Source organism: Saccopteryx bilineata, chromosome 1 (assembly GCF_036850765.1).
Source record: "Saccopteryx bilineata isolate mSacBil1 chromosome 1, mSacBil1_pri_phased_curated, whole genome shotgun sequence".
NCBI classification, from domain to species: domain Eukaryota; kingdom Metazoa; phylum Chordata; class Mammalia; order Chiroptera; family Emballonuridae; genus Saccopteryx; species Saccopteryx bilineata.
Window position 1 is genome coordinate 199,180,938 of NC_089490.1, and position 25,824 is coordinate 199,206,761.

A 25,824-nucleotide genomic window follows, 5' to 3' on the forward strand; every position below is an offset into this window, starting at 1 on the left:
TAAACGTGTTCCTTAAGGAAAGTTTTGAAGTGATGGCTACATTCATCATAGTGATGGTTTCAACATCTATACCTTTGTCAAAAGATCATATTGTACATTTTACATATGTGCAGTTTATTGGATTTATACTTCAGTGATGTTATAAAACTAATTGTGTATTAAAAAGAGATATAATCATGAACTATGAAAACAGAAAACACAATTCCTTTTTATAGTGTGGGTATGTGATGAGAAGAAGATAAAATAAAAATATATTTAATGTTATCTTTCTTTAAATGAAAATACATACATCAGTCTTTACCTGTTGAGTTCTTAGGATACAGTGTACTTTCTATACTGCAGTAGATATGTGGGTGGGATTTTAAATATGAATTGTGGATTTTTTTTTCAAAAAGGATATTATTTTTGGCTTAAAGATTAAAAACATATACATTTAGAACAATATTAAACTCTATAGTTAGAGATTAATATTACTCTAGTTTTGTAACAGTATATACAACAAATGACACACACATTACTAAGGAACCCCTGAAATAATAATTATTTTCATGCTTATTTCACAAAAAGGTTTTTCTGCCTATATTTAAAAGCTAATCCACATGGAAAAGTTTGAACCAAGTTTTCTTTCTAATAAGATTAGAAAGGAACCCTGCACCTTGAAAATATTATGTAAACTGAGAGAAATAACCACATAGTATGATTCCATTCACACAAAATATCCAGAAGAGGGAAATCTGCAGACAGAATGCAGATTGCTGGCTGTCCCGGGCTTGGGGTTGTGTGGGTGGGCTGAAGCACAGCCTCTCAGACACGTGCTCATTACAAGTCACGTACACCTGTATAACAGCTACTTCTACCAGCATTTAGTCAGAATCGAGATGAAGAACTTGAAAGAAAAAGAATGAAAGCTAAATAAAAGTCAGTTATTACCTAGTAACTTGTGTCCTCGTCACATTTTCCAGCATGTCGCACAGTGTGAGGAATATCCCTCTCACACTTTTAAGTTTCTGAGATGCATCAGATACTGGATAATGGTAAAGGATTTCCTGCTGTTAAATGAAAACAAACAAAATGATCACACTCTGCAGATTTTCAACCATTATTTTCTGTCATGTAAAGTTCAGATTTTGTATTAAAACAACAACAACAGAAAGGACCCTTAAGCTTCAGTGGGAGTTTTATTCAGGCATAATGAGAAATATGCCTGGAATTTTAACACATTACCTAGCAGTTAAAATACTCCATTTGAAAATAGGTAGAGACTGTCAAACTTGATCATGATACCAGAATGTGCTGAGTAGGACACTAATTAGTTGGAATAATTTCAAACATTGTTTTAAACTTTAACCTCCTTTACAATAAATACTAATACTAGTATCTTATTATATTTCATTATACAGATATTTTTTAGCCCCTATAGTTAATATCTACACAGATACTACATGTAACTTTTAGGCATCTTTTAACTACAAAGATAATCTTTGTCATTTTTGTGAATTTGTTAAATTATTAAGTCTTTACTTAAACCCAAGACAACACTGAAATTAAAAAGTAAGAACACAAAACTATATTAGTGTAGTACAGATAGGAAAAATGAAGTACTGTATTATAAAATTGTATGTCTTAAATTTGAAAGGGTTTGCCCACTACAAATTAAGCTGAACAAAATCTTTTAAATATAGCACATTTTAAATTATAGAAGATACTATGTCTAGAAGATAATTCAAAACATGCTAATTACTTTTCTATTTTCAAGAAGAGCATGTTCCCAAGAAACATCAGTTTTAACAAAATAACAAATTTCAGAATCAGGGTGTGCTCTGTGCTACACTTTTACACAAAGGTATCAATAATTCTGTACCTCATTTTTTTGCTGTTTCTTAAAGCAACATGTTATTTTTCTTATAAGACAAATAAAATAAAGATTTTCAGAGAAAAACCTCAGAGAATTCAGAGTAGCTTCCACTAATACTGTTTAATGGCAATGTACATAAATATTACTATAGCCACTACTGAAAGCCCAAACTCCTAAAATGATCAGATCTCTTCCTTGGTTCTGTGTCTCTGTAAGAGGGTTCTACATCTTGCTTTGATTCCTTTACAAGAACTAATTATGTGAGAAGGTGTGTATGTCTTGGCAACTTTTACATAAGGACACATATAAATAATAAGAAACTGAATACATCTGCTTTTTATACTTATTAATAAGTACAATCAATATATGCAAATTGCTATGGAGCATGTTGGCCAAATAAATACACTCTGCCTAACAACTCAGACTTTCTTGCAATATTTCTAGTGTAAAAACAGTTAAAGACTTTATCTCTAGAAATTAAGTCAAACATCTGTTAAGATCTTCTGTTATGTCTACTTACTACATTTGAAACTTGGCTAGTAAATAAACATTGTATTTAGCCACGTAACAAATACCACTTTAAATAACTATATTTCCTTTGATTCATTTTGTAAAATTTCTAAATCATGTGACTCAAAGAAAACAAGCTTTTCTTAAATATGTAACTCACATGAAAACACAATGACCTTCTGACACCTTATTGTAAAATAAGTCACACCGGTAAAAAAGGTCCTTAGAAAAACCTCTATTTCAGCTGCTGAAGCAACCGGAAAGCCTCACTATCAAGGCCTGGCAAGCTCTCCGATCCTGACCAGCTTAATTAGCTATATTTTTAAGCACTTGTTAGCAGCATGCATTTGTAGCAGCCTCTACTCCATTCAATGAGAATAAAAAGCCTCTCCTGATTACAGTGTTGACACAGGGCTGTCACTGGACAGAAACCTGTTTGTTCATTTGAGAAATACCCACACACTTTCCCCTGGAAAGAAAGGCAAGGGTGACAAAAGCCTCCACAGTATCCTACTCTAAGGTGACCGAGAAAGAGCCGGGTGCTACCGCCCAGAAATTGGTTGTGTGTTTTATATAATAAATGGTTAAATTTCTCATTTGTTTTAAAGATAGGAAGAACTAATCATACATGCAAGAAATTAGAATTAACTCTAGTTTTCTAGGCATTTCAGAATACAGAAAATAATAAAAATACGTATAAGTAAGTCCCTTCTTTCCCATTTCAATTATTGACTACATTTGGATATATGAAGAAGCAACCTAAGGAGATAAATACACCCCTTGCATAAAATGGTTTTGGCATTCAGAATACAGACTACAAGGATTTCAAAAGCAGAGAAATGTAAATTAGGTAAAATCTTTTTTACCTAAACTAGATGCTCTGAGAGACCTTTGTGCTGTAAAACAATTAGACCCATGGCCAAACCCACTGGTTTGAACTGCTGGATATGTGAGAAGTAGAGAGGTTTCCAAGAACATACTCTCCATACCCTTCCACTCCCCTTTCCCCCACTGTGAAGCTAGCCTGGGCCCAGCGGGGAGTGCTGAGTGGTGGGCAGAAAGATAGAGGGAGGCCTGTCCTGAGGGCTGATGCCTACAGTCACTTGGGTCAGGACACAGCACTGGGGCTGGTGCTCAGTAGGTAAGCTAAGCCTATGACCAGTGTGCTCAACCCAAATCCTTGAGTAAGGCCGAAGGGCCCTAGGTCAGTGGCAGAAGCAGGAGCAGCAAGTCCTCTCTGGAGGAACACATTCCCACTTTGGAACCACAGGACCCCCAAAGACGGAAATCAGACAGGAAGTTAAGCCGATGATCTCCGAGGACATAAGAAGGCAAGCACCAGAAGTCAGAGTGCCCTCAGGACTTAGAGCCAGTGCAATGGGCAGATTCGGAACAGAGAAGAACTTGGTGTGAAATGCTTAGAGAAATAAAGTAACGAATCACTAAGATGAGCAAGCAACAAGGGACTACCAGGAATAGCTCTGCAGATCTATATGCCTAAGAGTTTAACTTTTTTCAGAAACATTTAAAGATAAAACTGTGACTTTTTAAATAGAAAACAAAGGAGAGGTGAAAAAACCATATGGATATAGCAGAAGCAAGAAAATGAACAAAGAAAAGACATTTCTTACAGGAGAATGACAGTAGACTTCGTCACAGCAATTACAGAAGACAGAAGCCAAAGGAATACTGTCTTCAAACAGATCAGAAAAAATCGCTTTCTACCTGGTTGGCATAAGCAACACCATGTCTTGACCTCTTCTTCTTCCTGGACACACAGGAAGACTACATTTCTTACCTCCTCACATCAAGAGACCATGTAACTAGCTCGAGGCGCTGGGACAGGAGCAGAAGTGATGCTGCTTTTTGTGTGTGTGTGTGTGTGTGTGTGTGACAGAGAGAGAGACAGAGAGAGGGACAAATAGGGACAAACAGGAAGGGAGAGAGATGAGGCATCAGTTCTTTGTTGCAGCACCTTAGTTATTCATTGATTTCTTTCTCGTATGTGCCTTAACCGGGCGGGCTACAGCAGACCGAGTGACCCCTTTCTCAAGCCAATGACCTTGGGCTCAAGCTGGTGAGCCTTGCTCAAACCAGATAAGCCCGCGCTCAAGCCGGCAACCTCAGGTCTCGAACCTAGGCCCTCCGCGTCCCAGTCCCACGCTCTATCCACTGCGCCACCGCCTGGTCAGGTGATGCCGCTACTTTTAAACCAGGCTTCTAAAATGTGCACTTGTTATGGCATGCTTTCTCTCCTCTCATGTTGGCCAAGTGGATGCAAAAGATGCAAGAGGGCTCGGAAGCTCTTGGGAATCATAGAACCACTAGAAGAAGGGCTTGGATCACTGAGCCACACGGCCAGGAATATTTACATTGAAGTGAGAAATAAACTTCCATTATGTTAAGCCTCTGAGACGTGAGACTTGTTTGTTACAGTGATGGGCCTATTCTAACTAATCCAGTGTAGAATTATAAAGCTACCTTTTAAGAAGGCGTGAAAAACACATCACCTAACAAATAACAAAAATCATTTATTGTGAACAGACTTTCACTAAAATATAGAAATTCCTAAAATATATGTTTTAAGGAAAAAAAAGATCAGTTAAGGACAATCTGAGATGTAAGAAAGAATGGTGAGTAAAGAAACTGGAAAGCAAATATGTAAATTTAAAGAAGGTTCATCTCTAGAAAATATGTATGAAACATGAAATTTATAATATACAATTTATACACTTTATAAAGTATCAAATATAGTAATTATTAGTAATAATAGTATAATTATGCCCAGTTTGTGGAATTGAAATGATGGCACTGAAATATTGATGACAATAGCAGGCAGGTGAAGAGGGGATGACTGACATCAAGGCCTTGAATTATTCTGAAAAGGGGTGAAGATACTGTTTAACTTTGGAATCCGGTAAGACAAATATGATAAACGTTACGAGTAATCACACACACAAAAAAGTAGAAATATAGAATACAACAAGAATAATAATGAAACAAGCAACCAAAAATAGGTAAAAAAAAAATATCATGGAAAAATCAGTTCACAGGGAATTTTTGAAGAAGGCAGCAGAAACAAATCCAGGTATTTCACTAATCTCTCCGAGTGCACTCGTTAAGCTTGTCAGGAAGACTGCACTTGGAAGAAGTAAGAGACGTGGGTATTCTTCACTTGGAAGATTACACAGGGTCCCTCCGTGTTTCCCTGGCATCTCTGCGAAGACACTCACCTCCTCCTTTGTGGACTCCGAGTCTGGCTCTAGAGTGAGGTACAGGACGACATGAGGGCTGCTGAGCGCGCTCTGCTGGACACCTTCGCCCTCTTCTCCCCACAGAAGTTTGACCAGATCTCCTTCTGTGTTCGGCTGTGTCTTTTTCTGTTTTGGTTGAGTCGTTTCCTTTTTCACAGCATACGCATTTTCAAGTGTCAGTTTCACCTTTAAAAATGAAAACAACCTGTTAACGACTAAACAAGGGAGCATCAGCTGCAGTTTTCTCAGAGGCTGGGGGGCACTCGCACTCAGGTGTGCGCGCAGAAAGGCATCCCATGGCGTGGGCTCCCTGGTGGCGGGGACTGTGTGTGTGGCTCCTGGCCCAGGTCCGGAGCATGATATTAACCCTATTTACTGAGCAAGAATATGTAATTCTCTGCACAAAATTTATTTGTTTAAACTTAATCATTGTCTTCTAAGTGTGACAACAAAAACAAGAAATGCCCCAGGAAAACAAAACTGAGTGTGATCTGACAGCCTAATGAAGACTAACACCACGTTATGAGCACGGAGAGCCCTGACTCACCCAGGGACAGCGAAGGAGGAAATTTGGATTTAAGAGGGCCTTAGACAACCAGAGGTAGGGCTCCTTTCAAGTGAGGTGACACTCAAATACTCCCTTAGACCTTCTTTGTGGTCTTTTAAAATGAGGGCTCAGGAGAGTAAAAACCAGTGGTGGATCTTGGCCCACAGCCCTGAGATTATCAATCAGTTTTATCAAGGTAGTTTTCCTTTATGGTATGATGTCAAACCAGCCTGGTAAGTGTCCAGGAGGAGGCCAGTTTCTAGCCGTTGAAAGGAAATTAATTACCTTTCCTTGAAAAGGGAGCTGTGTGACTAGATATCCATTGGCCAATCATAACTCCCTCATTTCAAAGCACCCAGTGTACATCTTGACTAAAAGAAAAGTTAAATATACTTAATCTGTGTATCAAGGATATCATCATAAACTAGAGAGGACAAAGTATCCCTAATATTTAAAATCTGGCCAGAATATTGATGAGTGAAACGGAACATTCTAACTGTAACAATCCAAAGTTTTTTAGATTTAAATATTAAAATACAATGACTCTTCTTAGATTAAATTTTAAAAGTCAAAAAATGAATTAATGCTTATCAAGAAGTCTTGTCAGTATATGGATATTAAATATCACATTGTGTAGTTTTTAAAAATCACATTGTACAACCTAGATATATACAATTTTTATCTCTCAAGCATACCTTAGTAAAGCTGGGGGAAAAAGAAATCTGGTCAATATTTTAAATGGATAAAACTGTATGTAGTAAGTCACAGTCTGGGGTAAAATATCTAAAATTATTATCAGAACAGTAGTAATCCCTATTTTTAGAAATTTATTATGAGGTATATCATTTTCAAGGCCAACTTTAAATATATGATAAATACTAAAAAACATACTATAACTTTTTAATAATGAGCTTTATTTATATATTTTTATAAAAATTGTTAAGCATATTATTTTAAAAACTCATTCATAATCCCACCAGCCCATCCAGTGGTTGTTTGTATTATACTGTAAAATAAATCTGCCCCAATGAATAAAACCTTCCAAAAGTAAAATATCGAGAGGTCTTCTTTTTTGTTGGCAAGGAATGACTACTTATGATTGTGCTTGGTTCTGTTATATGTAGCTGTCTGGGATTTCAAGGGCACTAAATCTCTGTTTACCTTAAGTAAACTAAGTAACACGAGCATCTTTTCTAAAATAAGTCTCAGAGTTTATTTCACTAACAAGGAGAAAACAAGAAACATGAGTTCTAAGTTCATCAATATGTATGCATTCAGAATAAAGATAAACCAGGTCACAATTAGTAGTAACCTGTAGAGAGACTAGGAGGGGAGAGGTCCCTCACGAAATTTTTCTGAGGCCTGCTGCTTATCTTTCTTTACAAAACATTTAATTTCATTCCAAATGGAAAAGATCAACCTTTATTAAACTTTTTGTTTTCTGTAAACCTGATATTAAGAAATGGGCCCTTGGCCCTGCCCGGTTGGCTCAGTGGTAGAGCGTCGGCCTGACATGAAGGAGTTCTGGGTTCGATTCCCGGCCAGGGCACACAGGAGAAGCGCCCATCTGCTTCTCCACCCCTCCCTCTTTCCTTCCTCTCTGTCTCTCTCTTCCCCTCCCGCAGCCAAGGCTCCATTGGAACAAAGATGGCCCAGGCGCTGGGGATGGCTCCATGGCTTCTGCCTCAGGCGCTAGAATGGCTCTGGTCGCAACAGAGCGACGCCCTGAATGGGCAGAGCATCGCCCCCTGGTGGGCATGCTGGGTGGATCCCGGTCAGGCGCACATGGAAGTCTGTCTGACTGCCTCCCTGTTTTCAGCTTCAGAGAAAAGGCAAAGAAAAAAAAAAAAAAAAGAAATGGGCCCTTGATATTAGAACACTGTATCAAGAAAGGCTGAGTATAAACTTAGTATATTTGGTGGGGGGGCATATTAAGTAAACTAAACAAAAATATAAAATATTATAGATCCTACATGGGAAAAATCAAGATTTATCTGATGGCAATTAATATATGATTAAGGTGAGGAAGAATTGAAGAGACGCTGTCTTAGAAACGATCTTAGAAGGATGTGGAACGTATTTGGTATGAAATTTTGACCCAGACATGCAACATGGAAGCATTATATGGCCTAAAAAACTACTTTCTGAGGTGGCATCTGTTCTAGTGAGTAATTCTCAGTATGTTCAATATATGTATGCACAAATATAAACAGAAGCACACATACATAAAATCCTGGAACCAGGATCTGATGAAGTGAATGGCTTGGTGGTCAGGGGGTTCTTTTATCTGAGAATGAGGATTTAGGAGTGTCCAAAAGAACACCTTCGATGGTGTTCCTTAGAAATGTAAGACATGTAGAATTTGGGGAAATCCCAAGCGCAGACTTTGTGACAAGATAGAGGGGAGCTTTGAAGACAGTTCCCAGGCACTGAGCTTGGGGGGAGGAGTGGAGGGGATGGGAGACACCTGATAGTCAGGTCCCGTGGTGACTGGGAAAGGTGGGTCCTCAGAAAGAAATGGGCCTCAGAACAGGGAAGGCGTCTTTTCCAGCTGAGACTTGTGGGTGGAGAGGTCAAAAGGTAGGGCGCAATTCCCCAGAATGACCACAGGAAATGACTTGGTAGACTTGAAATACACTTCGCCATTTACTTGAGGCAGCAATGGAAACCTCAAGTTGAAGACCAGTTTGCTAAGCTTCATGAAGAACAAAATACTTGAAAACCAGCTTTCATGTTATACTTGGCGGACGACAGCGCTTTCTCTCTGTGGTACAAGGACCTATTCCCCTCACCACGATAAAGACTCAAACCAATGCGCACACCATAGGGCACTCCGCTAAAATTCCTTAAGGAACATGTTAGCCACCATTCTTCTGATTTAAGTAACGTTGGCTCTATAATTCAAAAATATATAAGTATACTTTAGCAAGACATTTTTAAAAAGCTTACATGTTAAGCAGCTATAAATGTCAGGAAATCTGGTTGCCTAGATAGAATAATAAAGGGTGAGACAGATAACCAAATAAAGAGTTAAGTGCTATTTTGTAAAAGGGGGTTGATATATGTAAATATTAGGGTATTGGGTGTTTTATAGGAAAACATTTTTTATTAAACATCTAATATAAGATAGTTTATATGAAGCTTTTTATAAAAAGGTTATCCTGATCTTCCACAGACATGAACCTGTGACAACCTTCCCGGACCCCCAGCTCCAGTCTCCCCCAGAACAATTCTGTTTTGTGTATGTCGCCCTTCTTGTTTCTTTTTCCTCTCCCAGTTCAGGAGAGGGTGTGCCTTTCCTCAGGTCTCAGGACATGCTAACTCCTCACTTCCAAACCCTTGTTGCTGCAATGATCTCCTCTCTCCTTCCGTCTCTAGCCGCCCTGTCAACACGCACATTCCGTCTCCTTGATCCTCTTCTCTCTTGGAAAGCCTCACTGAATTACTCAAGACGAAACTTCGAAGGCATCCTGAATTCCTCTCTGTCCTACAGGAAGCACTGTCCTCTTAGCTTCCCCTGTGTCTTAAAGCTAATCTCTTCCTCTTCCATATCCCTGGCCAATGCCTTACCTCGGGCCTCAGTCATCTCCCTTCTGGACTTCTCTAACGCTGACCACCTGGTTTCCCAGCCTTCAGTCCCAACCAGAGTGATACATTTCTGAAATGCAAATCTGCTAAACCTCTAGCACTTTCAGTTTACATTTCCAAAGATAGTTAAATTGTGTGTGTGTGTGAGAGAGACTGTGTGTGTGTGTGTGTGTGTGTGTGCACATTAAGAGAAGGCAGTGAACATAGGGAAATCTTATTTCTTAAAAATCAAGGAATTTCATCATGGGTCCTATTATGTGAGAATCTTAATCAGATGCAGGTAAGATCCTGACTTATCAGGGATTCTGTTCATCCTGATCAATCTCAAAACTGCTCTATCCTCTCACTGCCTGATGGAGTCTCTAAACTATCCTGAAGTATATAATCCTCCTCATTCCTCAAAAGAGAGAAAGTGAGCCTGACTAGTGGATAGAGCATCAGCCTGGGATGCTGAGGACCCGGGTTCGAAACCCTGAGGTTGCTAGTTTGAGTGCAGGCTCATCCAGCTTGAGCGTGGTCTCCTCATCCAGCTTGAGCCCAGGCTCGCCGCTAGAGCGTGGGATCATAGACATGACTCCATGGTCACTGGCTTGAAGCCCAAGGTTGCTGGTTTGAGCCCAAGGTCGCTGGCTTGAGCAAGGGGTCACTTGGTCTGCTGTAGCCCCCTGGTCAAGGCACATATGAGAAAGCAACCAATGAACAACTCAAGTGCCACAACTATGAGTTCATGCTTCTCATTTCTCTCCCTTCCTGTCTGTCCCTGTCTGTTCTTGTCTGTCCCTCCATCTCTCTCTCACTAAAAAAAAGAGAGAGAGAAAGCGATTTCTTGATGCTAACAAGAGCAGGGCATTCATAAATAGGAGTTGTAGCACTTTCAAAATACATCTAATGATCTGAAAATGCCACCTCTGACACGAAAAGTCAATGGTTGGCGTATCAAAATAAGTTATTATGAAATAGATTTATTTTTACCTACAAAGAATGGAAAATAATTCATTAAGTAGCTAAACAAAAGCTCAGGAATAAGGCTAAACTAGATAACAGAAAAATCAAGAAAATAGTATGATTTTAAAATAAATAAAGCCACATAAAAAACTTGGTAGCAATAATGATTTTAATAAGTCAGATAATAAAAAGTTCCATGACTGCTTAAAATGACTTGTCTAGCCTGACCAGGTGGTGGTGCAGTGGATAGAGTGTCGGCCTGGGATACGGAAGACCTAGGTTAAAACCCAGAGGTTGCTGGCTTGAGTGCAGGCTCACCAGCTTGAGTGCAGGGTTGCCAACCTGAGCACTGCATCGTAGGCATGACCCCAAGGTTGCTGGCTTGAGCAAGGGGTCACTGGATCAGCTGCAGCTCCTCAGTCAAGGAATGTATGAGAAAGCAATCAATGAACAACTAAGGTGCCACAACTATGAGTTGATGCTTCTCATCTCTCTCCTTTCCTGTCTGTCTGTACCTATCTGTCTCTCTCTGTCTCACTAAAAAAAAAAAATAAATAAATAAAATGACTTTTCTAGGAACTGGATTTTCATCAACACATATGGTAGTTAAAATGGCAAGTTGGTTATTATATATGATTTTATTATTGTTCTTGTTCCTGCTTTACTTAGGATGAGTTTTATTTGTAGATACTATTCTCTCTTTTAAGAAAGTCTCCCAAAGCTAAAATGTTAACAAGAACTAAAATGTTTCAAATATCTGAGTATGTTAAGTAGAACTCATTATACATAATTTCCATAATCTTAAAAAAATAAAAAAAGAAAATAACACAGATGCACTTATTTTATGTAATTCATCATAAGATCCAAAGAACGTCCATACCTGCATAGGTCCAGGAATGCAAGACAGAACTCTCTCTATGTTTTCAGTGGTCACATCAACATCATTCACAGCAACAAGGACATCACCTGAAAAAAGAACAACAATAAAAGATAGTTGTGTGAATATCCAAAAACCAAGAAGATCTAGAATATTAAAAAGCATCGATTCGCACTTTTTCAAAGTACAGTAGAAAATATAGTACAGACATTCAGGGCCTTGGCCAAGGTTTTAAAGCTCATTAATGTCAGAGCTAATATTCTACTCCAGTCTTAAACTATAATACAGCCTAATACTGTTACATCAATAAATACAACCAGTGAATATCGAAAGAGATGACTATTCTTATTTTTGATAGAATTGGGAGATGTAAATCCAAAGGACAAATGGAATATTTGTAGCATATACCAACTATTGTCCTTAACAAAATTGAATCTAACCACTTATACCCATAGTAAAAAAAAAAAAAAAAAAAAAAAAATCAGCTGAATTTTTTTTTAAACATCACTGAGAGGAGGGGAGGCAGAGAGACATACTACCACATGTACCCCAACTGGGATCCACCCAAAAAGTTCACATGGGGAGTGTTGCTCAGTTGCTCAGCAACCAAGCTTTTCTTAGCACCTGAGGCAGAAGCTATGGAGCCATATTCAACTCCGGGGGCCAGTTTGCTCCAATTGAGCCATGGCTGCAGGGGCGGGGAGAGAGAGAGAAGCAAGAGGGAGAGGGGTGGAGAAGTAGGTGGGCGATTCCTGACCAGGAATCAAACCCGGGACATCCATACGCCGGGCCGATGCTCTACCACTGAGCCAACTGGCCAGGGCCGTGAAATTTTAATTAAATCCAGGTGGTATATCTTAACTCAATATGCTGTGGTATTCAGTTATTGATCTGTGTCTACACATAGCTCCTTGTTTCAAACGCCCCACCATATCAAAGCCCATTGAATGTTTTGGTAAAAATCTCCTTTGCCATCGCTTTTCTTTAAATGTTTATGTTTGTAAATCTGGGCATGTAGTATAATAAAGATCATTCTTAAAATGGAAATTGACTTTCACAACATAGTTCAAGGTAACATGAAGTCACCAGTAAGCTATAGTAATAAAAATGTATACATAACAAGATTATTTCTCTTTATACTTTCATTAGGAAACTGATCAAATAATTCATAATCATCCATCCATTAATTCTTCCAACAGATATTTATTGAGTACCTACTGAGTGCCAGGCATTACAGACAGAACTAAACAGAGAAATATCTCTACATGAAGCTTAATACTCTTTGGGGAAGATGGATAATACATATGAATATAGATTAAATAGTGTTGATAGACATGCTCCATTGGTCTCTCATATTTTGTCCATCTAGTTGAAATTTTTCTTTCTATAAAAGAAGTGTGACATCCACTTTGAAACCTCCCAGATACTTGTTTTCCTTAAGTTTTCCGAGCACCTCAGTGAGGTGACTCATTGACGGCAGGCTTCCGGGACATCGCAGCTCTGTGGCAGGCAGCCTGCATGCCAGGAAAGTCCTTTCTCAGCAAGTTCAGGGAGCCACTAGTACACACAGTCCCATTCCAAAGGCTGAAAGGAACTGAACTGCATGAATTGCTTTGAATCGTTAAATAAGAAATGGCCCAGGGATTATCGACGGCATAAGAAATCATTCTTATTTTTAGAAATAAGAAGAAAAATGTATTATAAGAGATACAGTCAAGGATCAAATAAAACAAAGAGGTGAGATCAGTTTATCATAGTGCTTAAATCAGTCCCTCAACATAAAGTTAATTGTTTGAGAAAGCCCATCAGTTTCTCAGCATCTACTTATTATCCAATGAAAAATGTGTACTGAAAGGCTACTAGATAAAGTTCCAAGGGCTATGACAATAGACTTGCAGGAGTTTGTTTCGTGCTCTATTTGTTTCTTGCTCTATTAGACTGTAAAAAAAAATGAATATACAGCTGAAGAAATTCCTTTTGAAATAAATTGTATATACAAAAGTGTAGGAAAAGGAAAGATCTCAACAAATACACACACAAAACTCCAACCTACCATGGTAGGCAGAGCAATAATTGTCCTTCAGATATCCACATTGTAACCCGTGAGGATGTTGCCTTAGTGGCAATAGAGACCGAGATGTCCTTAAGTTAAGGCCCTTGAGAGGGGGAGATGATTCAAGTGAGCCCGATGCATCACAGGGTTTTTACAGAGAGAGATGGGGGTCAGAGCCAGAGAGAGAAACCGAGGACACTGTGCTGCTGGCTTTGAAAATGAAGAAAGCTACCAGACAAGGAATGCAGGTGGCTCCAGAAGCTGGCAGAGGAGAGGGAAGCCCCTGAAACCTCCAGAAGGAGCCCAGCCCTGTGGTTTGCTTTTTGTGCAGGAAGCAACACTTTTAGAATTTGGACTTCCAGAACTGCCAGATGATGAATTTGTGCGGTTTTAAACCACGAAATTTGCAGTGATTCGTCACAGCAGTAGTAAAAAATGAATACATCCTTCTAATAACACAAGGCAATGTTGGCAGAACACCAGTAGAGAGTTGGAGACCGTGAATGCTAGAGAATGGAGGTGGCTTGACAAGGAACATTTGGTGGCCATTGGGGAAAAGTCTGTCTTGTTGGAAGGGGGACTCACGCATGGCAGGACTGGGAAATAGGCATGGGAAAGTGGGGGAGGGATCAGATTCTGAATTTACACTGATCATTGAAACTCGGCCCCATTTAACTTCAGAGGGGAGAGGATCTGGGTTTTGAGACATTGTTACCATACTGACATTTTATACATTTAAGTGAATGCATTTACTCTTAATAAATTTACTGACAAATTCCCAAGTTTTAAGAGAATGTTTAATGTTTTGAGCTTGAAGATCAATCCTTCACCTATAATACACGAGTACTGAAGTAGAGAAAACTAAGGGCCCTCCCAACCCACCCTTGCAGAAGTTCTGGAATAGTGGCTGCTCATACATTGTAACTATCACCTAGAACATTTGCCCGAGCAAAATGTCCCATTCCCTGGAGATGCTGTACAAATTATTGTTTTTATTTCTCATTAAAATAGAAAAAATACTAGACACGTTGGAAAAATTATTGATGACCCCATCACTATTGCCATGATTATTTTTACAAATTATTTTTAATCTTTATTTATGTTCACACAAATAAGGTATCAAGGACTTTTATCCTTCTAAACCTCTCAATAAAATTTCTGTACTAGTGCATAGCTTTTATAATTTTTAACAGTTGAGTAAGATATAGAATTATTAAATTATAATTCAAACAGCCATATTCTTGTTTGATTTTCATGCATTTTTTTATTATTGCTAAAAAAACCGGTTCAATAAATATTTCAGTCACACGGTTTTTCCTCTTTTTAGATTTGGGGTCAGCAAACTTTTTCTAGAGAGGGTCAGATAGGTAAATATTTTAGACTCCGCAGGCCATATGGTCTGTGTCACAACTACTCAATGCTATTCCAATAAACTTTTATTTATGAACACTGTTATTTGAATTTCATATCATTTTCATGTCATAAATATATTTATTTTGAACCACTGAAATAGATAAAAAAGCATTCTTGGTTTTCAAACTGTATAAAAGCAGGTGGTGGGCCTAATGGGACATGCTAACTGTGGTTTGCAGATGTTTTAGATTCTTTCTGTAGGAAAAATGTCTCAAAATGGACTAACTGGGCTACATGATACATTGTTGTGGCTTAATATTATGATATTTCCAAATTACATTTTGAAAGATTAAATAGTTTATTTTCTTGCTTCAAATGGAAAGCCTCTGACCTACCAGTTCAAGGGAGCCCATACATGACAAGTGAAAGAGCTCTGGGGACAGAAACCAGAGCCGTGGGGGCTGGCTTTCTCACGGACCGCCTCTGTGCTGGGCACCTCACTAGTCCTCTTGGTGCCCATATGTAGGAGGAAGCCACTGCACCCGACGCCCCCTAGAAAGGCCTAAAAACACTACAATTCTGTCTTTCCAATGAACTCACTGCCCACAGTTGCTTTCCTTTACTCCTGGGCAAAGGGCCACAGGTAAAAGTGTGGGCAAGAAATGCTGGGACAGAGGAGAGACAAACACAGTAGAGTTATTTTCATTACGAGAATCAAAGCATTAGTATTCCAGAAGGTGAAAATAAAAATGTGTACTGAGTAACAACAGCATGCAAACTAGAGAATAAAACGATACATGGAGGGGAAAACCTAACCTATCTTAAAAAGAAAAAGCATTTCAACTATTTTCACTAAAGTATCCGTGACCAGGAGAAGAGAGAAAGAAATAGTGTATATTCACACCATAGGATACTACATAGTGACAACATGAGTATTTCTCATAGATTATAAAACTAAAGAAAATAGATGCGAGGAAATATACATCATATACTTCCATTGATGTGAAGCTCAAGAAGAGGCAAAATCAACTGTTGACAGAAAGCTTGGGACTTCTAGAAGATTCTTTGGGGGAGGGCGTGTTGACCGGAAGCATCACGAGTATCCTGAGCACTGGAAATGTTCTCCTGTCTTGACCTGGATGGTCTTTACACAGGTCAGAATTCATCAGTTGTACACAAGATTTGCACCTGTTATAATGTATGTTATACCTCAATTAAAAGTGTTTTTAAAATATAAACCAAAAGAAATGAAAAGAGAAACATAGCAGAGGTGTTACACAAAACAAATTTATTTAGTGATCATAGGTGGGAGCATTAGAAGTTATAAAAAGAGAGCCTGAAATGAAGGCTTGATTGTTCAGTAAAATAGTCTGAAGAGTACGCATGTCTAGAGCATTAGTGTGTCATTAAAATGATCAAAACTCGCCTGACCAAGAAGTGGCGCAGTGAATAAAGCATCAGACTGGGATGCAGAGGACCCAGGTTCGAGACCCCGAGGTTGCCAGCTTGAGCACGGGCTCATCTGGCTTGAGCAAAAAGCTCACCACCTTGGACCCAAGGTCATTGGCTCGAGCAAGGGGTTACTCGGTCTGCTGAAGGCCCACAGTCAAGGCACCTATGAGAAAGCAATCAATGAACAACTAAGGTGTTGCAACGAAAAACTGATGATTGATGCTTTTCATCTCTCTTCGTTCCTATCTGTCTGTTCCTATTTATCCCTCTCTCTGACTCTCTCTGTCCTTGTAAAAAAATAAATAAATAAAAAAATAAATAAAACTCAGTAATCTTGAAGAAAGAAATACCACCAGGGTGATATGAAGTTTCCAGAATGTACAGTATATAAAAGAAGGCCTCCCATTTGCTCCTACAGGAGTCCAGGGCCCACCGGCTGACTGTAAAACTGAAGAAAACCTCGGGAATAGAAAGATAAAAAATAAAGATGCAAGACCTTGGCAGAAGGAACAGTGAAAATGACACCAAAAAAAGGCAGCAAGTCTCCCAAGATCCCAGCGAAGAAGAATCAGAATGGAATGAGATCTGCCATCCTGAAAGGAAAGAAGAAAGTCACCGGTCTCACTGTGCTGGCCAAACACTTTGTCACAGGAAGGTCATTGTCCAGCAGGACAGAGGCAGCAGCAAGTCCGCAAGCTGTCCTAGGAAAGCTGCCATGATTCTCCCGCCTGCGGGGTCACCTCCCAGTTCAATCCCAGACTGCAGTATGAAAGGTAACTATGACAAACTGCCATCACACAAGCACCTTGTGGGATTAGCAAACCCACAAAGTCTTTAAAACAGTCTGTTCTTTATTCCTAAAACAGTTAATTTTAAAAATATAGACTATAATCAAACCAAAACTCTGAAGTAGAGAAAACATACTGTCCCTACACTAACACAACACGATTAGCCTTTTGTTGTATTTATACAGACTTCTAATTGTGTTCCCTGTAAAATTCTTTTGACATAGTTTATCCAGTTATTCAATACATATTTTTCAGAGCTTATTTTGAGGCAAGCATTTTGCTATACACCAAGGTTGAAATATTAATTTTATTCTGACAAATCTTTTTTTTACTTATTAGTAAATCATAAGCTTTTCCATCATAAAAGTAAAATTATGAGCCTAGTTTTCTTGCATTTTATTGCTCCTTACTACACATACAGAGAAGTGTACAAGCTGTAGAGGCACAATACAGTGAGTTCCCCCAAAGTGAGCACATCCATGTAACCACACTCGGGTCAAAAGCAGACCACGAGGATTTTTCGGATAGCAGCGGAGTAGGCCGACGCTCAGACGCCCAGCTCTCATCACCAAACGGGAATACAAATCAATTTAGAAAAAATCAGCATGGAAAACCAACTCTGAACTGCAAGAACACCTCTCAAAAACCAAGAAGCAAAGAAGAAGCCACAACAAACCTGGTAGAGAGCGCCTGAATCTCCCCTGCTTACAGGAACGGGGGGGGGGGGGGTGAGGCTGAGAACCCAGAGGGGATCTCACACAAGGGAAAAGAGCAGAAACTACTGCTCACAGCCACTTGCCTGGCAACCAGGGAGCGAGGTGTGTTGAAAAGACCAGCTTATCTCCCAAGTGGGAAGGAAAGAGAGAGAAACAGACTGTGAGGGGCTAAGGAATGAAGGAGACGACCTAAAAAAGCTGACTCATCCGTGCTGGAGGTGGCCATAGCTGGAGGAGGGACTGAACCTTTCACAAAACAGAGCTGAATTGCTTCCGGATCAGACATTTCCGGACATCTATCCAGCTCCAATCAGCACAACAAGACACAGCTGAAAACAAGAAGTGGGGAAGAGGGATGTCGGGAGCCGATCAACAACTGCTGGCTGACAAGGTCACAGCAGGAGAAGACCCACAACTGCTGGCTGACAAGGTCACAGCCGGAGAAGACCCACAACTGCTGGCTGACAAGGTCACAGCATAAGAAGATCAAAAACTGCTGATTGACAAAGTCACAGCAGAGAAGACCAACGGCTGCTGGTTGACAGAGTCACCGCAGTGAAGACCAATGGCTGCGGGTTGACAAAGTCACTGCAAAGGAAAGGCACAACAATACTTCCCCCTTTGACTTTTTGAATTAATCTGGCCTTATATCCCCCCTTTTCTGGGTGTGTGCTATTATTTATAGCACAGGGATAATAGTACCGTGCTTTCCCTGTAGATTCGTAGGAATTTCTTTGGAAATGAGACAGAGGGTGTGAGTTCCACAGAAAAGCCTGTAAGCCCCTTGAACTGGGCTCATAAACATAAGAGGCTGGCTATGATATCCCTCGTAAAGGGTTAAGTTTGTAGGAGAATTTCTTCTTAATCATGTTAGAAAGAATAGATTGTGACTTGTGAATGGGTAGAAGGCAGTGGCTGTGCACAGAGCACCTTTCGGCCTTCACTTAATTCAACATTTTTCCTCCCTAGCCTTTTCATGTGATAGAGTAGAGAAACATTCCTTTCTTCTTGCTTATTTGATCTGCAGATGGTGGAACACTCTAAGAAGAATATAGTTAGAACTTAACTAGTGTGTGAATATAGTAAATAAATAAAATTTGACTAGACAATAGAATCTTAGGAAAGGAGTAATGGAATGGCCCGTTGCATTGCCTGGGATGGGAATGCAGTCAGCAAGAAAAGAATGTTTTGCTAAGAGACTTGTTTTATGACTGAAGGCAGTTGCTGGGCTTTCTCAGTGAGACACTCTCATGAGGTTTATATACTTCCCAAGATTCTTTCTTCTGATAATGAGAGGAATGTGGGGGAATCCACAGAAGCGATAGCAATAAATGTCTTCTGAAATTATGTTGCTACTAAGCTATCTTGCGAGTGCACTCTATATATCTTTAAGTAAAAGTTACTCTTAATGTTATGTCAATTTCTTAATGGGCAAGCCTTTTGTTATCTTGTGAGAAAAGTCAGGACACTGCATAAACTCAAGGCCATTTGCCTGAGCAAGCAGTGGTCCTTTGCTAATCCTTAATGATTTTGTCTGTTAATCTCTCTCTGCCCCTTGACTCACAACAACAGTAAAAGTTGAGTTATTAGTTAGTACTAATCCTTTAAAAGCTTTTACCAATGTTGTTATCGCGATTCAAGTTATTTTTTAGTTGTACTTTGAATGACTTGCCACCTGATTGTAGTTTATAGATATAAATTAACTATTATCTGGAAACATGTAAACATAGTGAAACAGAAGCAATGATTAATAGCATGTAATTGTAACTTGGTGTGTGTGTATAAAAAAGGAGCTGTACTAGCATTTGGCGGAGATGCCTGGCAGTAAATGCTAACTAGAGAATAAAGAGAAAGAAAAGAATTCGGCTCTCTCACTCGATTTTCGCCGACGCCATCTACTCCTGTGGGAACCCTGGATGCCCCCCCCCCCGGGGCTGGACCCTGGCAGAGGGACAGGAACTCAGGTCTCCATGGAGATCTGAGATACACCTCCCCCTACTAAAGCTGAGAAAACACCCTGCCCCCAGGGAAATTAGTTGGCTAAAGAGACCTTCAGAGTCTCAGGTTACACCCATCTCATTCCTGGATACAGTTTCAAGGAAGCCCCCTGCTGAGATCAGTAAACAAGACTATCACCTGTTAAGAAAACAAACAAATCAAGACTTCAAAGCTGCCCAAATCCGAAAGTGGATTACAGATAACAGTTGATACCAACCCAAGAAGACCTAGAAATAACACAACTGAAAACTGAAGGCAGACAACACCAAGCCTAGACTCAACCAACTCTACAAATTACACACCCAAAAACAGATAATGAGAAGACAAAGAAGTGCAATCCAAATGAAACCACAAGAGACACCTTCAGGAGATGAACTGAGTGATATGGAAATAATGAAACTTCCAAATGCGGAGTTCAAAATAATGATTGTAAGGATGCTTAGGGATTTTAGATCAACAATGGATGGTCATTATTAACACCTAAATAAAGAAATAGCAAGTATAAAAAAGAATCAGTCGGAGACGACAAATACAATATCAAAATAAAGACCACAATGGGAGGAATTAAAAACAGGATAGATAGAGCTGAGGATCGAATCAGCGAGTTGGAGGACAACTGGAATGAAGACATGAAAGCAGAAAAAAAAGAGAAAAGAGATTCAAAAAGTCAGAGGAAACTCTTAGAGAGCTCTGTGACAACATGAAGAGAAATAACATCCGCATCATAGGGGTTCCTGAAGAAGAAGAAAAAGAACAAGGGATAGAGACTTTGTTCAATCATATCATAGCTGAAAACTTCCCTAAATTAATGCAAGAGAAACTCTCACAAGTCCAAGAAGCACAGAGGACTCCATTAAAGAAAAACCCAAAGAAACCTACACCAAGACACATCATAATTAATATACCAAAGCTAAGCGATAAAGAGAAAATATTAAAAGCTGCAAGAGAAAAAAAAGCTATCACCTACAAATGAGCCCCCACAAGGATGACATCTGACTTCTCAACAGAAACATTTGAGGCCAGAAGGGAATGGCAAGAAATATTCAAAGTAATGCAGAACAAGAACCTACAACCAAGACTACTTTATCCAGCAAGGCTATCATTTAAAATTGAAGGAGAAATAAAAAGCTTCCCAGACAAAAAACAACTGAAGGAATTCATTACAACCAAACCAATGCTGCAAGAAATATTAAGGGGCCGGTTGTAAACAGATCAAAGTGGGAAAAGAATATAGCAAAAAAGGAATACACGTTTAAAGAAGAAAATGGCAATAAACAACTACATATCAATAATAACCTTAAATGTAAATGGATTAAATGATCCAATCAAAAGAAATAGGGTAGCTGCGTGGATAAGAAAACTGGACCCATACATATGCTGTCTACAAGAGACACACCTTAGAACAAAAGATACACACAGATTGAAGGTAAAAGGATGGAAAAACACATTTCATGCAATTGGAAATGAAAAAAAAGCTGGGGTAGCAATACTTATATCAGACAAACTGGACTTTAAAACAAAGGATATAGTAAGAGATAAAGAAGGCCACAACATAATGATAAAGGGAGTAATCCAACAGGAAGATATAACTATTATAAATATCTATGCACCTAATAATATAGGAGCACCTAAATATATAAAGCAGACTTTGATGGATTTAAAGGGCGAGATCAACAGTAATACTATAATAGTACGGGATTTCAATACCCCACTAACATCACTAGATAGATCCTCAAGAAAGAAAATTAACAAAGAAACAGCAGACTTATTGGACACACTAGATCAACTCGATTTAATAGATATCTTCAGAACCTTTCACCCTAAAGCAGCAGAATATACATTCTTTTCAAGTGCTCATGGTACATTCTCTAGGATAGACCACATGTTAGGGCACAAAAGTACTCTCAACAAATTTAAGAAGATTGAAATCGTATCAAGCACTTTCTCTGATCACAACGGCATGAAACTAAAAATGAACCACATCAGAAAAGCTCAAAAATTCTCAAACACATGGAAACTAAATAGCAGGTTGTTAAATAATGAATGGATTAAGAATGGATTAAAGAAGAAATAAAAAAATTCCTAGAAACGAATGACAATGAGCACACAACAACTCAAAATTTATGGGACACAGCGAAAGCAGTGCCGAGAGGGAAGTTCATAGCACTACAGGCACACTTTAAGAAGCTAGAAAAAGCTCAAATAAACAACTTAACCCTGCATCTAAAAGAACTAGAAAAAGAACAGCAAGTAAAGCCCAAATGTAGTAGAAGGAAGGAAATAATAAAGATCAGAGCAGAAATAAATGACATAGAGGCTAAAGAAACAATACAGAGGATCAATGAAACTAGGAGCTGGTTCTTTGAAAAGGTAAACAAGATTGATGAACCTTTAACTAGACTCACCAAGAAAAAGAGAGAGAGGACTCAAATAAATAAAATTAGAAATGAGAGAGGAGAAATAACAACTGACATAACAGAAATACAAAATATTATAAGAAAAACTATGAAGAACTGTATGCCAAAAAAACTAGAAAACCTAGATGAAATGGACAAATTCCTTGAAACATACAATCTTCCAAAAATCAATCTGGAAGAATCAGAAAACCTAAACAGACCCATTACAACAAATGAGATCGAAACAGTTATCAAAAAACTCCCAACAAGGAAAAATCCAGGGCCTGATGGTTTCACAACAGAATTTTACCAAATATTCAAAGAAGAACTAACTCCTATCCTTCTCAAGCTATTTCAAAAAATTCAAGAAGAAGGAAGAATTCCAAGCTCCTTTTATGAGGCGAGCATAATTCTGATTCCAAAACTAGGCAAAGACAACACAAAGAAAGAAAATTATAGGCCAATATCTCTGAGGAATATAGATGCTAAAATCCTCAACAAAATATTAGCAAACTGGGTATCCAACAATATATGGAAAAAATCATATACCATGATCAAGAGGGATTTATTATGGGGAGGCAAGGCTAGTACAATATTTGTAAATCAATGTGATTCATCACATAAACAAAAGAAAGGAGAAAAACCATATGATAATTTCAATAGATGCAGAAAAAGCATTTGATAAAATCCAGCACCCATTCATGATCAAAACTCTCAGCAAAGTGAGAATACAGGGAACATACCTCAACATGATAAAGGCCATCTATGACAAAACCACAGCCAACATCATACTCAATGGGCAAAAATTAAAAGCAATACCCTTAAGATCAGGAACAAGGCAGGGGTGCCCCCTTTCACCACTCTTATTTAACATAGTCCTGGAAGTCCTAGCCACAGCAATCAGACAAGAAGAAGAAATAAAAGGCATTCAAGTTGGAAAAGAAGAAGTAAAACTATCATTATTTGCAGATGATATGATATTGTATATAGAAAACCCTAAAGTCTCAGTCAAAAAACTACTGGACCTGATAAATGAATTCAGCAAAGTGGCAGGATATAAAATCAATACTCAGAAATCAGAGGCATTTTTATACACCAACAATGAACAGTCAGAAAGAGAAATTAAGGAAACAATCCCCTTCACAATTACAACTAAAAAAATAAAGTACCTAGGAGTAAACTTAACCAAGGAGACTAAAGACTTGTACTTGGAAAATTACAAAGCATTGATAAAAGAAATCAGGGAAGATACAAACAAGTGGAAGCATATACTGTGCTTATGGTTAGGAAGAATAAACATCATTAAAATGTCTATATTACCCAAAGCAATTTATAAATTCAATGCCATACCAATTAAATTACCAATGACATACTTCAAAGATATAGAACACATATTCCAAAAATTTATATGGAACCAAAAAAGAACACGAATAGCCTCAGCAAAAAAGAAGAATAAAGTGGGAGGTATCACACTTCCTGATATCAAGTTATACTACAAGGCCATTGTACTGAAAACAGCCTGGTACTGGCATAAGAACAGGCATATAGATCAATGGAACAGAACAGAGAACCCAGAAATAAACCCACAGTTCTATGGACAACTGATATTTGACAAAGGAGGTAAGGAAATACAATGGAGTAAAGACAGCCTCTTTAACAAATGGTGTTGGGAAAACTGGACAACTACCTGCAAAAAAATGAAACTAGATCACCAGCTTACACCACTCACAAAAATAAACTCAAAATGGATAAAAGACTTAAATGTAAGCCGTGAAACCATAAGCATCTTAGAAGAAAACATAGTCAGTAAGCTCTCCGACATCTCTCGGAGCAATATATTTGATGATTTATCTCCACGGGGAAGTGAAATAAAAGACAGGATTAAGGGGTTAATAACCAAAATTTATAAAGAACTTATAAATCTCAACACCAGGAAGACAATCCAATCCAAAAATGGACAAAAGAGATGAATAGACACTTCTCCAAAGAGGACATACAGATGGCCAATAGGCATATGAAAAAATGCTCAACATCACTAATCATTAGAGAAATGCAAATTAAAACCACAATGAGATATCACCTCACACCAACCAGAATGGCACTCATCAACAAAACAACATAGAATAAGTGCTGGCGAGGATGTGGAGAAAAGGGAACCCTCCTGCACTGCTGGTGGGAATGCAGACTGGTGCAGCCACTGTGGAAAACAGTATGGAGATTCCTCAAAAAACTGAAAATCAAACTGCCTTTTGACCCAGCTATCCCACTTTTAGGAATATACCCCAAGGATACCATAGAACGGCTCGAAAAGGAGAAATGCACCCCCATGTTTGTGGCAGCATTATTCACAATAGCGAAGATCTGGAAACAGCCCAAGTGTCCATCAGAAGACGAGTGGATTAAAAAGCTTTGGTACATATATACTATGGAATACTACTCAGCCATAAGAAATGATGACATCGGATCATTTACAATAACATGGATGGACCTTGATAACATTATATGGAGTGAAATAAGTAAATCAGAAAAAAAACTAAGAACTATATGAAACCATACATAGAAAGGACATAAAAATGAGACTCAGAGACATGAACAAGAATGTGATGGCAACAGGGGTGGGGGTTGGGGGCACGGGGGAGGGGGCGAAGAAGGAGAGAGGGGTTGGGGGAGGGGAGGGGCACAAAGAAAACCAGATAGAAGGTGACAGAAGACAATTTAACTTTGGGGGATGGGTATACAGCACAATCAAATGTCAAAATAATCTAGAGATGTTTTCACTCAACATATGTACCCTGATTTATCAATGTCACTGCATTAAATTTAATAAATAAATTAAAAAAAAGAAGCAGACCACGAGCACCCTGCACATCTTTAAATGATAAAAATAAAGAGCAGGACCATCATGGTAGTCTCTTTCTATGGTTTATTTTCTTCCCTCCTACATGGATTGTGCAAAAAGGTCAGGCCTAGCGGCCACTGGGATTCCTAGAATATTCAGGAGACGAGTGAGAATCAGGGAAAGATGTGTGGAACAGAAGGCTCTCTCCACCAGGTTTTAGGAGAAAAGGGTAAAAAGAATTTTTAGAGATTTGCCTATAAACCAGTCCACACAGGTATTCAGAGCAGAAGCCCCAGGAAACTCCCCGTCATTCCATACCCACGGGGAATTGATTCCAGGATCCGCTGCAGATAAAATCTGCAGGCACTGGGGTCCCACATATAAACCTGCACGCCTCCTCCTGTATACTTCAAATCACTTCTAGATTACTTACCATACCTGATGCAATAGAAATGCGATGTAAATAGTTGTTATGTATGTATATATATATATATCTATATCTATATATATATACATAACAATACACAATATATACTGTATTATTTAGGTAACAATGACAAGAAAAGAAGTCTGTGCATGTTCGGTTAGATACAACCATCATAGGCCTAACTACATAGTATATGTACATCAGCAGTAAAGTAACAATTTACTTT

At 38.7% G+C, this 25,824-nt stretch overlaps 1 protein-coding gene across 1 annotated transcript in view; it reads right to left on the bottom strand.

Annotated features, from left to right (window-relative positions):
- INTU (inturned planar cell polarity protein) overlaps nt 1-25,824 on the bottom strand; it is a 76,171-nt gene that overhangs the window by 36,369 nt on the left and 13,978 nt on the right. Inside the window, exons 3-5 of the mRNA XM_066233466.1 lie at nt 11,580-11,665; nt 5,599-5,805; nt 931-1,049 (exon numbers count right to left, since the gene is read on the bottom strand). Coding sequence (XP_066089563.1) covers nt 931-1,049; nt 5,599-5,805; nt 11,580-11,665 — 412 coding nt within the window. The remainder of the gene's footprint in view (nt 1-930; nt 1,050-5,598; nt 5,806-11,579; nt 11,666-25,824) is intronic.